The sequence below is a fragment of the Pseudophryne corroboree genome, chromosome 2, assembly GCF_028390025.1.
Source record: "Pseudophryne corroboree isolate aPseCor3 chromosome 2, aPseCor3.hap2, whole genome shotgun sequence".
Lineage (NCBI taxonomy): Eukaryota > Metazoa > Chordata > Amphibia > Anura > Myobatrachidae > Pseudophryne > Pseudophryne corroboree.
Window position 1 is genome coordinate 123,869,360 of NC_086445.1, and position 14,071 is coordinate 123,883,430.

The window sequence follows — 14,071 nt, forward strand, 5'->3', positions numbered from 1 at the left end:
ATATTTGTTGTATGATATCCAATGGCAACAAAATTAGAGTCTGTCTGGAAAATAAACATCACAGAAGGTGATCCCTTTTGATCAGTTCAAGTTTCGTCTCTAACACTGAAAATGAGATTTCAACATGAACCTCTCAGAACCTTTAAATTAGGTTTTGAATTCTATTTTATGGAGATTTAAAACAAGAAAAAAAAAAAAAAGATGGAAATTTGAATTATCAGGAAAAATCACCAGGCAAATTGATTGCCCAAATAAACAAGCAGAGTTTTGTTTTTGTTTTTTTTCACATTTTTAAGAAATATTTCAATCAGAACTTCACCATAAGCCCAGTGAAATGTAACAGTAAAACAAATTCCATTATGACAGTCACAAAACTGCAGTTCATTACAAACAAAAGTTTAAAATCTCGGTTCCTGGTTTCATATTAACACTGAACTGAAAAATACATTCCAGCGTTAACACACATGAGCCTGACTAAATCCACTCAAATCAGAAAGACGTTGGCAAATCATTAAAGTCTCCGTACGTTATTTGAAAGGGGAAATATATCTTTTTCATTATGAAAAATAGACAACAGGACAATAAAGAGCATGGTTAGCTATACAAAATAAATAACAGTCTAGTTACAGGTGATACACTTGTTTTCAATGGAATATTTTGGAGATATACAATGATATAAGAAAAGGCAGTCTTTTTTTGTAAATCAAAGAAGATCATTTGTTAATGTATATGTCAATGCATATGAAAGGTCTGGTCTGTCTTACATGTCCATAGATGTAAAGGTTATGGTGACGGGGCCAGGGGGAAAGGGAGTTGGCGGTTACTTTTGCAATATAACGGTAGCAGGTAAGAAATTCAAAACCAATTAAATTCGCCAATATGCTTGATAATGATCTAGTCTTACAATGATTTCAGATCACCGCTATTGCCCTGCATACGATGTGACCGTTCGGCAATTGTGTGGTCAAACGCCAGACCACGCAGCAAGGCTGGTCATCTCGCAGTGCACAAAGACATATAAAAACCTATGATTGAATACAAAGTAGAATCCATACGTTAGTCGGTAACTTAATTATTTGTAAGCAGGGGAGCTGGAATGTTTTGAGGTTGGGGGGAGGGGGCGTAGTGAAAATTACATTTTGGCGCTCACCCCCCCCCCCCTCCCTCCCCCAGTGTGGGTGAGCGGTGCTTACCTCCGGGCGACTCCTTCGAGGAGTCGTCCGTGGGGATCCGGGGGTAAGCGCTCACCCACGCCTCCATCTCGTGGATGGGGAAGGGGGCATGCTGCCCCCTTGCCCCCTTCCCATTCCGACACCTATGTTTGTAACAGCCATCTACACAATTTGCCAAAGCATACAAAATGTAGCCATTTGGCTTTTTAAAAAATTTTTTTTTATATATACTGTATATGGGATCACAATTTTCTAAATGATTGTACTAGAAATCCATTATACTATTTGAAAGGTTTCCCGCTTCATAAAAAAAACCTTGTGTAAATCACAGACAGCACCAACGTTTCGGGGCCACACCACCCCTTTGACCACGTGAAGGTCACCTGGCCAAAGGGGCGGTGTAGCCCCGAAACGTTGGTGCTGTCTGTGATGTTTTGAAATACACGTTTTAAGGACTCCGAGTGCCGCTATGCTTTCCTTTTGATGAGTGGCTATTCTTCTTCAGAGGGCACCGGAGCAGCAAGACCATTATAAGGGGAGTGCCGGTCCAATAGAGAGAGATATATACACACGCGTACAAAACTGTTATTGGTACATGAAGTGACTTAAAGTATTAATCAATGACCTCAAATAATAAAATTGTCATCACTTCCTGGATTTCAAAAATGGCCGCCAGTCTACAAAACACCCTAACCAGCCACAATTACTTCCTGTTTTCGTAAAAGTGGCAACAACAACAAAATAACTAGAAGCCCACAAGAGGCATTAAACAAACATCTCACTGTTGCCAAACTAATTATAAACAGAAATAAAATTATTTACATATTAAAAAAAGAAACAAAAATCTGTCCATCTTCAAGAATAAATAAAATTTTCATCAAAATTGAGAATCACTCAAAGAAAATGTTTTACAATAAATCATCTTTCCAGCAGTTTCACATTGTTTTTTTTTTCCCTTCATCGTTTCTTCCCTTCATGAAAATACAGGTGAGTTACTTAGAGATTTAACGTTATCCGAAAAAGTTTGATCTTCAGTCTTCAAATACTGTTCATGTCTTTCAGAAAGCCCATGTTTTCCTTCATTTGTCATTTCTTAAAGGGTGTGAGTTTAGTAATCGTGTTCCAAAATGGAGATGTTTTCCTCTTGGGTTCCGCCAAGGAAAAGACCTGCTGCTGTGGTATGCTGGTGGGAACTGTAACATGACGCTGGTGGATCGGATGCAAGTTCTGATGAGGAGGAACTGTGGGAAATCCATTATATGTGACACCTGTGACAGAACCAAGAGAAGGAACTCCATTAAACTGCATACAGAGATTATCAACTTTTTTTTTTCTTTATAACAAAGACAGACCCCAGTAGCGGTAAAATACAATGGGGATCATTTATCAACAAGTAATAAAACTCGTTGTGAATGATAAAATGTGATGCGTATAATAAATGGTGCCCCAGCCAATCAGCTCCAGCTGTCACGTGTTTGAAAAAATAAGAATTTACTCACCGGTAATTCTATTTCTCGTAGTCCGTAGTGGATGCTGGGACTCCGTAAGGACCATGGGGAATAGCGGCTCCGCAGGAGACTGGGCACAACTATAAAGAAAGCTTTAGGTCTAACTGGTGTGCACTGGCTCCTCCCACTATGACCCTCCTCCAGACCTCAGTTAGGATACTGTGCCCGGAAGAGCTGACACAATAAGGAAGGATTTTGAATCCCGGGTAAGACTCATACCAGCCACACCAATCACACCGTATAACTCGTGATACAATACCCAGTTAACAGTATGACAACAACTGAGCCTCTCAACAGATGGCTCAACAATAACCCTTTAGTTAAACAATAACTATATACAAGTATTGCAGACAATCCGCACTTGGGATGGGCGCCCAGCATCCACTACGGACTACGAGAAATAGAATTACCGGTGAGTAAATTCTTATTTTCTCTGACGTCCTAAGTGGATGCTGGGACTCCGTAAGGACCATGGGGATTATACCAAAGCTCCCAAACGGGCTCTAGGTCTTCCTCAGCCAGGGTGTCAAACTTGTAGAATTAAGCAAATGTGTTTGACCCCGACCAAGTAGCTGCTCGGCAAAGTTGTAAAGCCGAGACCCCTCGGGCAGCCGCCCAAGAAGAGCCCACCTTCCTCGTGGAATGGGCTTTCACTGATTTAGGATGCGGCAGTCCAGCCGCAGAATGTGCAAACTGAATCGTACTACAGATCCAGCGAGCAATAGTCTGCTTTGAAGCAGGTGCATCCAACTTGTTGGGCGCATACAGGATAAATAGCGAGTCAGTCTTTCTGACTCCAGCTGTCCTGGAAACATAGATTTTCAGGGCCCTGACTACGTCCAACAACTTGGAAGCCTCCAAGTCTGTAGTAGCCGCAGGCACCACGATAGGTTGGTTCAGATGAAAAGCTGATACCACTTTAGGAAGAAACTGGGGACAAGTCCTCAATTCTGCCCTATTCATATGGAAAATCAGATAAGGGCTTTTACATGACAAAGCCGCCAATTCTGATACACGCCTGGCCGAAGCCAAGGCCAACAACATGACCACTTTCCGCGTGAGATACTTCAATTCCACGGTTTTAAGTGGCTCAAACCAATGTGACTTTAGGAAATCCAACACCACGTTGAGATCCCAAGGTGCCACTGGAGGCACAAAAGGGGGCTGAATATGCAGTACTCCCTTAACAAAAGTCTGAACTTCAGGTAGTGAAGCCAGTTCTCTCTGGAAGAAAATCGATAGAGCCGAAATCTGGACCTTAATGGAACCCAATTTTAGGCCCATAGTCACCCCTGACTGTAGGAAGTGCAGGAAACGGCCCAGCTGAAATTCCTCCGTTGGGGCCTTCCTGGCCTCACACCACGCAACATATTTTCGCCATATGCAGTGATAATGGTTTGCGGTTACTTCTTTCCTAGCTTTAATCAGCGTAGGAATGACTTCCTCCGGAATGCCCTTTTCCTTCAGGATCCGGTGTTCAACCGCCATGCCGTCAAACGCAGCCGCGGTAAGTCTTTGAACAGACAGGGCCCCTGCTGCAGCAGGTCCTGTCTGAGCGGCAGAGGCCATGGGTCCTCTGACATCATTTCTTGAAGTTCCGGGTACCAAGCTCTTCTTGGCCAATCCGGAACAATGAGTATAGTTCTTACTCCTCTTCTCCTTATTATCCTCAGTACCTTTGGTATGAGAGGAAGAGGAGGGAACACATAAACCGACCGGTACACCCACGGTGTCACTAGAGCGTCCACAGCTATCGCCTGAGGGTCTCTTGACCTGGCGCAATATCTTTCTAGCTTTTTGTTTAGGCGGGACGCCATCATGTCCACCTGTGGCCTTTCCCAACGGTTTACAATCAGTTGGAAGACTTCTGGATGAAGTCCCCACTCTCCCGAGTGGAGGTAGTGCCTGCTGAGGAAGTCTGCTTCCCAGTTGTCCACTCCCGGAATGAACACTGCTGACAGTGCTAACACGTGATTTTCCGCCCATCGGAGAATCCTTGTGGCTTCTGCCATCGCCGTCCTGCTTCTCGTGCCGCCCTGTCGGTTTACATGGGCGACCGCCGTGATGTTGTCTGACTGGATCAGTACCGGCTGGTTTTGAAGCAGGGGTTTTGCCTGACTTAGGGCATTGTAAATGGCCCTCAGCTCCAGAATATTTATGTGCAGGGAAGTCTCCTGACATGACCATAGTCCTTGGAAGTTTCTTCCCTGTGCGACTGCCCCCCAGCCTCGAAGGCTGGCATCCGTGGTCACCAGGACCCAGTCCTGTATGCCGAATCTGCGGCCCTCTTGAAGATGAGCACTCTGCAGCCACCGCAGCAGAGACACCCTGGTCCTTGGAGACAGGGTTATCAGCCGATGCATCTGAAGATGCGATCCGGACCACTTGTCCAACAGGTCCCACTGAAAGGTTCTTGCATGGAACCTGCCGAATGGAATTGCTTCGTAGGAAGCTACCATCTTTCCCAGGATCCGCGTGCAGTGATGCACCGACACCTGTTTTGGTTTTAGGAGGCCTCTGACTAGAGATGACAGCTCCTTGGCCTTCTCCTCCGGGAGAAACACTTTTTTCTGTTCTGTGTCCAGAACCATCCCCAGGAACAGTAGACGTGTCGTAGGGACCAGCTGTGACTTTGGAATATTTAGAATCCAGCCGTGCTGTTGTAGCACCTCCCGAGATAGTGCTACCCCGACCAACAACTGCTCCCTGGACCTCGCCTTTATCAGGAGATCGTCCAAGTACGGGATAATTAAAACTCCCTTCTTTCGAAGGAGTATCATCATTTCGGCCATTACCTTGGTAAAGACCCTCGGAGCCGTGGATAGACCGAACGGCAACGTCTGGAATTGGTAATGACAATCCTGTACCACAAATCTGAGGTACTCCTGGTGAGGATGGTAAATGGGGACATGCAGGTAAGCATCCTTGATGTCCAGTGATACCATGTAATCCCCCTCGTCCAGGCTTGCAATAACCGCCCTGAGCGATTCCATCTTGAACTTGAATTTTTTTATATACGTGTTCAAGGATTTCAAATTTAAAATGGGTCTCACCGAACCGTCCGGTTTCGGTACCACAAACATTGTGGAATAGTAACCCCGTCCTTGTTGAAGTAGGGGCACCTTTACTATCACCTGCTGGGAATACAGCTTGTGAATTGCCTCTAACACTGCCTCCCTGCCTGAGGGAGTTGTTGGCAAGGCAGATTTGAGGAAACGGCGGGGGGGAGACGTCTCGAATTCCAGCTTGTACCTCTGAGATACTACTTGAAAGATCCAGGGATCCACCCATGAGCGAGCCCACTGATCGCTGAAATATTTGAGACGGGCCCCCACCGTACCTGGCTCCGCCTGTGGAGCCCCAGCGTCATGCTGTGGACTTAGAGGAAGCGGGGGAGGACTTTTGCTCCTGGGAACTGGCTGTATGCTGCAGCTTTTTCCCTCTACCTCTGCCTCTGGGCAGAAAGGACGCGCCTTTAACCCGCTTGCCCTTATTGGGCCGAAAGGACTGTACCTGATAATACGGTGCTTTCTTTGGCTGTGAGGGAACATGGGGTAAAAATGTAGACTTCCCAGCTGTTGCTGTGGAAACGAGGTCCGAGAGACCATCCCCGAACAACAACTCACCCTTATAAGGCAAAACTTCCATGTGCCTTTTAGAATCTGCATCTCCTGTCCACTGCCGAGTCCATAACCCTCTCCTGGCAGAAATGGACATTGCACTTATTTTAGATGCCAGCCGGCAAATATCCCTCTGTGCATCCCTCATGTATAAGAGTGCGTCTTTAATATGCTCTACGGTTAGCAATATAGTGTCCCTGTCTAGGGTATCAATATTTTCCGACAGGGAATCTGACCACGCAGCTGCAGCACTGCACATCCATGCTGAAGCAATAGCTGGTCTCAGTATAACACCTGTGTGTGTATATATAGACTTCAGGATAGCCTCCTGCTTTCTATCAGCAGATTCCTTCAGGGCGGCCGTATCCGGAGACGGTAGTGCCACCTTCTTTGACAAGCGTGTGAGCGCTTTATCCACCCTAGGGGATGTTTCCCAAAGTGACCTATCCTCTGGCGGGAAAGGGTACGCCATTAGTAACCTCTTAGAAATTACCAGTTTCTTATCGGGGGAAGCCCACGCTTCTTCACACACTTCATTTAATTCCTCAGATGGAGTTAAAACAACTGGTAGTTTTTTCTCTCCAAACATAATACCCTTTTTTGTGGTACCCGGGGTAACATCAGAAATATGCAACACATTTTTCATTGCCTCAATCATATAACGTGTGGCCCTATTGGAAGATACATTAGTCTCATCGTCGTCGACACTGGAGTCAGTATCCGTGTCGACATCTGTGTCTGCCATCTGAGGTAGCGGGCGTTTTAGAGCCCCTGATGGCTTTTGAGACGCCTGGGAAGGCACAGGCTGAGAAGCCGGCTGTCCCATATTTGGTATGTTGTCAAACCTTTTATGTAAGGAGTCGACACTGTCACGTAGTTCCTTCCACATAACCATCCACTCAGGTGTCGGCCCCGCAGGGGGTGACATCACATTTATAGGCATCTGCTCCGACTCCACATAAGCCTCCTCATCAAACATGTCGACACAGCCATACCGACACACCGCATACACACAGGGAATGCTCTGACAGAGGACAGGACCCCACAAAGCCCTTTGGGGAGACAGAGAGAGAGTATGCCAGCACACACCAGAGCGCTATATAACACAGGGATCCCACTATAAATGAGTGTTTTTTCCCTTATAGCTGCTTATATTATATATACTGCGCCTAAATTTAGTGCCCCCCCTCTCTTTTTTACCCTTATGTAGCTTGACACTGCAGGGGAGAGCCAGGGAGCGTCCTTCCAGCGGAGCTGTGAGGGAAAAATGGCGCCAGTGTGCTGAGGGAGATGGCCCCGCCCCTTTTCCGGCGGACTTCTCCCGCTTTTTCTGGAATTCTGGCAGGGGTATTATTACACCTATATAGCCTTCCTGACTATATATGGTGTAGATTTGCCAGCCAAGGTGTATTATATTGCCCTCAGGGCGCCCCCCCCAGCGCCCTGCAACCATCAGTGACCGGAGTGTGAGGTGTGCATGAGGAGCAATGGCGCACAGCTGCAGTGCTGTGCGCTACCTTGTTGAAGACAGAAGTCTTCTGCCGCCGATTTTCCGGAACACTTCTTGCTTCTGGCTCTGTAAGGGGGCCGGCGGCGCGGCTCCGGGACCGAACGATCGAGGTCGGGTCCTGTGTTCGATCCCTCTGGAGCTAATGGTGTCCAGTAGCCTAAGAAGCCTAAGCTACCACCAGTTAGGTAGGTTCGCTTCTTCTCCCCTTAGTCCCTCGCTGCAGTGAGTCTGTTGCCAGCAGATCTCACTGTAAAATAAAAAACCTAAAATATACTTTCTTTCTAGGAGCTCAGGAGAGCCCCTAGTGTGCATCCAGCTCAGCCGGGCACAAGATTTTAACTGAGGTCTGGAGGAGGGTCATAGTGGGAGGAGCCAGTGCACACCAGTTAGACCTAAAGCTTTCTTTATAGTTGTGCCCAGTCTCCTGCGGAGCCGCTATTCCCCATGGTCCTTACGGAGTCCCAGCATCCACTTAGGACGTCAGAGAAATGACAGCTGGGAGCTGGTTGGCTGGAGCACCATTTATCATACGCAATGAGTTTTATCACTCGTTGATAAATGGCCCCAATATTTGTGCAGCAGGAAACTACAGCTAAATAATTAAAAGCTATCATTGATGGGTTTAAAAGGAGATAATAATGACAGGTATTGAACACTCCGTAAACCTAACACGCAAATTGAAATAATGAGCTTCTAGAGGCTTCTTCATGGAAATGTACAAAAAAAGTACACGCAGGAGCTTAAATCACCTATTTTATTATTTACAGCCTACCGGGAAGATTTATCAATCCTTTGAGATAAATAAAGTACCAACCAATCAGCTTCTGTTATTTTACAGACTGTGTATGCAAAATGACAGTAAGGAGCTGATCGGTTGGTACTTTCTCTCTCCAAGCTTTGCTAAATCTACCCCTTTGTATTAATGGGCGCTTTACAGAGAATATTTAATCACTCAGATAATTCCCTGACCCATGGAGCTTGCAATCTATGGGGCAGATGTATTAACCTGGAGAAGGTATAAGGAAGTGATAAACCAGTGATATGTGCAAGGTGATAAACAAACCAGCCAATCAGCTCCAATATGTAAAATAACAGTTAGGAGCTGATTGGCTGGTGCATTCATCACCTTGCACATATCACTGGTTTATCACTTCCTTATGCCTACTCCAGGTCAATACATCTGCCCCTATATTCCCTACCAGGCAAACCATTCCCTACACGGACACACTACAGTTAATTTAGTCAGAAGTCTTTCTAATATTAACGCGTTATCTTGTTTTGTACAATGGAAATCCATGAAGAAACAATTCATTGCCTGGTCATGGATGAAGAACATCAATGTCCCACACACTCAATAGTTCATGCGGAACTGCTGCTTGGTAACGGCAAAATATAGTTCAACTGTCAATGAACTGTGAGTTCTCCCCCCCCCCCCACCCCTTCCCCCAACACTGACAATTGCAATCTTGTTTTTACCCAATTATAAACATCAGTGCTGAATGTCACAATGCCAGGGTTAGATCCAGCCTCTGGCTTCAGCTATGTTGGGAATCGCTGGCTGGGAGCACAGAACATAATGAGGCCCAGCATGAGAAGTCTAGGAGTATTTATTGATTTACAATGGGACGTTAATTTGAATCACTATATTATCTCACATTGTCGAGGTTCGAGGCATCCTCCGTGTGCAGCGTGCGCGAGCAATCAACTGGCTTATATTAGTTGCCATTTTTATCCAAGTACAGACTTGTGTTTTCTATCCTTATGGGAACAGCCACATGTGACATTTATGGCTGTTGGTCACATCTATATATAAAGGATGTGAGATCCATATTTTGCTAGGGGGCACAATCAGGAGAAGCCAGAACTAAATACATATTTTAGCAGACAGACTTTTTTTTTTTTTTTTTAAACCGCAGAATTCAATTCCAGGGCGTATTTCAACTTTAAAAACAGATGTGGACCTCAAACTATGGAGGGACCTCTAATAGGGGCTGAACGCATTAATCTGAAGGCAGCTAACCAATTTATTAGGAACAGGGCACATCACGGAGAATGCAGCAGATTCATTCACATAGTGATAGGCTGCATTCTCCAGCCTTTAGGGCACACCTTGCTGTAAGCTCCTTAATATATAGAATTTCATTATTGTGAAAATCATGCCGCAGCCGATAGAGGTACTCATATGATATGTACTTGTCAAACAAGCAGTGTCATCTTCACTCATCTGCTATATGTAACAACTGCCCCATACAATCATATTTTGTGTATGTATATAATAAGAATTTACTTACCGATAATTCTATTTCTCGGAGTCCGTAGTGGATGCTGGGGTTCCTGAAAGGACCATGGGGAATAGCGGCTCCGCAGGAGACAGGGCACAAAAAGTAAAGCTTTTCCAGATCAGGTGGTGTGCACTGGCTCCTCCCCCTATGACCCTCCTCCAGACTCCAGTTAGGTACTGTGCCCGGACGAGCGTACACAATAAGGGAGGATTTTGAATCCCGGGTAAGACTCATACCAGCCACACCAATCACACCGTACAACTTGTGATCTAAACCCAGTTAACAGTATGATAACAGATGGAGCCTCTGAAAGATGGCTCCCTAAAACAATAACCCGAATTAGTTAACAATAACTATGTACAAGTATTGCAGATAATCCGCACTTGGGATGGGCGCCCAGCATCCACTACGGACTCCGAGAAATAGAATTATCGGTAAGTAAATTCTTATTTTCTCTATCGTCCTAGTGGATGCTGGGGTTCCTGAAAGGACCATGGGGATTATACCAAAGCTCCCAAAACGGGCGGGAGAGTGCGGATGACTCTGCAGCACCGAATGAGAGAACTCCAGGTCCTCTTTTGCCAGGGTATCAAATTTGTAGAATTTTACAAACGTGTTCTCCCCCGACCACGTAACTGCTCGGCAGAGTTGTAATGCCGAGACCCCTCGGGCAGCTGCCCAAGATGAGCCCCCTTCCTTGTGGAATGGGCATTTACATATATTTTGCTGTGGCAAGCCTGCCACAGAATGAGCAAGCTGAATTGTACTACAAATCCAGCGAGCAATAGTCTGCTTAGAAGCAGGAGCACCCAGCTTGTTGGGTGCACACAGGATAAACAGCAAGTCAGATTTCCTGACTCCAGCCGACCTGGAACTATATTTTCAGGGCCCTGACAACATCCAGCAACTTGGAGTCCTCCAAGTCCCTAGTAGCCGCAGGTACCACAATAAGCTGGTTCAGGTGAAATGCTGACACCACCTTAGGGAAAAACTGGGGACGAGTCCGCAGCTTTGCTCTGTCCGACTGGACAATCAGATATGGCTTTGTGAGACAAAGCCGCCAATTTAGACACTCGCCTGGCCGATGCCAGGACCAACAGCATGGTTGCTTTCCATGTGAGATATATCAAATCCGCAGATTTGAGTTGTTTAAACCAATGTGACTTTTGGAATCCCAAAAACTACGTTGAGATCGCCCAGTGCCACTGTAGACATCAAAGGGGGTCGTATATGCAGTACTCCCTTGACAACTTCTGGACTTCAGGACTGAAGCCAATTTCTTTCTGGAAGAAAATCAACAGGCCGAAATTTGAACCTTAATGGACCCCAATTTTAGGCCCATAGACACTCCTGTTTGCAGGAAATGTAGGAATTAACCTAGTTGAAATTCTTCCGTGAAGCCTTCCTGGCCTCACACCGTGGAACATATTTTCACCTAAGCGGTGATAATGTTGTGCGGTCACCTCCTTCCTGGCTCTGACCAGGGTAGGGATGACCTCTTCCGGAATGCCTTTTTCCCTTAGGATCCGGCGTTCACCCGCCCTGGCGTCAACGCAGCTGCGGTAAGTCTTGGAACAGACATGATTCTTACTGAATCAAGATCCTTCCTAGTATCTCTTGAAGTTCCGGGTACCAAGTCCTTCTTGGCCAAACCGGAGCCACGAGTATAGTTCTTACTCCTCTCCTTCCTATCAGTCTCCATACACTGGGTATGAAAAGCAGAGGAGGGAACACATACACCGACTGGTACACCCACGGTGTTACCAGAGCGTCCCAGCTATTGCCTGAGGGTCTCTAGACCTGGCGCTTCATGTGGGACACCATCATAACCACCTTTGGTCTTTCCCAACGGTTTACAATCATGTGGAAACTTCCAGATGAAGTTCCCACTTTTCCGGGTGAAATTCATTCATGCTGAGGAAATCTTCCCAGTTGTCCACTCCCGGAATGAACACTGCTGACAGTGTTATCACATGATTTTTCGCCCAGCGAAGAATCCTTGCTGTCATTACCCTCCTGCTTCTTGTGCCGCCCCGTCTGTTTACGTGGGCGACTGCCATGATGATGTCCTACTGGATCAGCACCGGTTGACTTTGAAGCAGAGGTCTTCCTAGGCTCAGAGCATTGTAAATTGCCCTTAGCTCCAGTATATTCATGTGGAGAGAAATCTCCAGACTTGACCACACTTCCTTGGAAATTTCTTCCCTGTGTGACTGCTCCCCAGCCTCTCAGGCTGGCATCCGTGGTCACCAGAACACAGTCCTGAATGCTGAATGTGCTGCCCTCTAGAAGATGAGCACTCTGCAGCCCCCACAGAAAAGACACGCCTGTCCTTGGAGACAGGGTTATCCGCTGATGCATCTGAAGATGCGATCCGGACCATTCGTCCAGCAAATCCCCCTGAAAATTTTTTGCGTGAGATCTGCCGAATGGAATCGCTTCGTAAGAAGCCACCATTTTTCCCAGGACTCCTGTGCATTGATGCACTGATACTTGGCCTGGTTTTAGGAGGTTTCTGACTAGTTCGGATAACTCCCTGGCTTTCCCCTCCAGGAGAAATACCTTTTTCTGGACTATGCCCAGAATCATTCCTAGGAACAGCAGACGTATCATCGGAAAACAGCTGCGATTTTTGGAATATTTAGAATCCACTCGTGCTGTCGTAGAACTACTTTAGATAGTTCTTTTCCGACCTCCAACTGTTCTCTGGAACTTGCCCTTTTCAGGATATCGTCCAAGTAAGGGATAATTAAGATGCCTAGCTTCTTTTAAGAATCATCTTTTCGGCCATTACCTTGGTAAAGGCCCGGGGTGCCGTGGATAATTCAACGGCAACGTCTGAAACTGATATTGACAGTTCTATATCACGAGCCAGAGGTACCCTTGTTGAGAAGGGCAAATTTGGACATGGAGGTAATCCTTGATGTCCAGGGACACCATATAGTCCCCTTTTTTCCGGTTCGCTATCACTACTCTGAGTGACTCCATCTTGATTTGAACCTTTTTATGTAAGTGTTCAAATATTTCAGATTTAGACTATGTCTCACCAAGCCGTCCGGCTTCAGTACCACAATATAGTGTGGAAGACTAATACCCTTTTCCTTGTTGTAGGAGGGGTACTTTGATTATCACTTGCTGGAAATACAGCTTGTGAATTTTTCCCAATACTGCCTCCCTGTCGGAGGGAGCCGTTGGTAAAGCAGACTTCAGGAACCTGCGAGGAAAAAAATGTCTCGACTCTCCAATCTGTACCCCTGGGATCATACTTGTACGATCTAGGGGTCAACTTGCGAGTGATCCCACTGCGCGCTGAGACTCTTGAGACTACCCCCCCCACCTCACCTGAGTCCGCTTGTACGTCCCCAGCGTCATGCTGAGGACTTGGCAGACGCGGTGGAGGGCTTCTTTTCCTGGGAAGGAGCTGCCTGCTGCAGACTACTTCCCTTTCCTCTATGTCTGGGCAGATATGACTGGCCTTTTGCCCGCTTGCCCTCATGGGAAAAGAAGATTGAGGCTGAAAAGACAGTGTCTTTTTCTGCTGAGATGTAACTTGGGGTAAAAAGGTTGGATTTCCCAGCTGTAGCTGTGGCCCCCAGGTCCGATGGACCGACCCCAAATAACTCCTTCCCTTTATACGGCAATACTTCCATGTGCCGTATGGGATCTGTATCACCTGACCACTGTCGTGTCCATGACATCTTCTGGGAGATATGGACAACGCACTTATCTTGATGCCAGAGTGCAAATATCCCTCTGTGCATCTCGCATACATATATATAGAATGCATCCTAGTAAATGCTCTATATCAATAAAATATTTTCAGTCAGGGAATTCGACCAAGCCAAACCAGCACTGCATCTCCAGGCTGATGGCGATCGCTGGTCGCAGTATAACCACCGTAAGTGTGTATATACTTTTTAGGATATTTTTCCCAGCTGCCTATCAGCTGGCTCCTTGAGGGCGGCCGTATCTGGAGACG

General features: G+C 46.4%; 1 protein-coding gene across 5 annotated transcripts in view; it reads right to left on the reverse strand.

Moving 5' to 3' along the window:
* Positions 1-283: 283 nt before the first annotated feature.
* Positions 284-14,071, reverse strand: part of SPATA13 (spermatogenesis associated 13) — a 133,675-nt gene continuing 119,887 nt past the window's right edge. For 3 of the 5 annotated variants that reach the window (XM_063951678.1, XM_063951680.1, XM_063951679.1), the window contains exon 13: positions 284-2,440. In XM_063951678.1, coding sequence (XP_063807748.1) covers positions 2,259-2,440 — 182 coding nt within the window. In that variant the 3' untranslated portion in view covers positions 284-2,258. The remainder of the gene's footprint in view (positions 2,441-14,071) is intronic. The other 2 variants (XM_063951681.1, XM_063951682.1) reach the window with 1 other exon arrangement.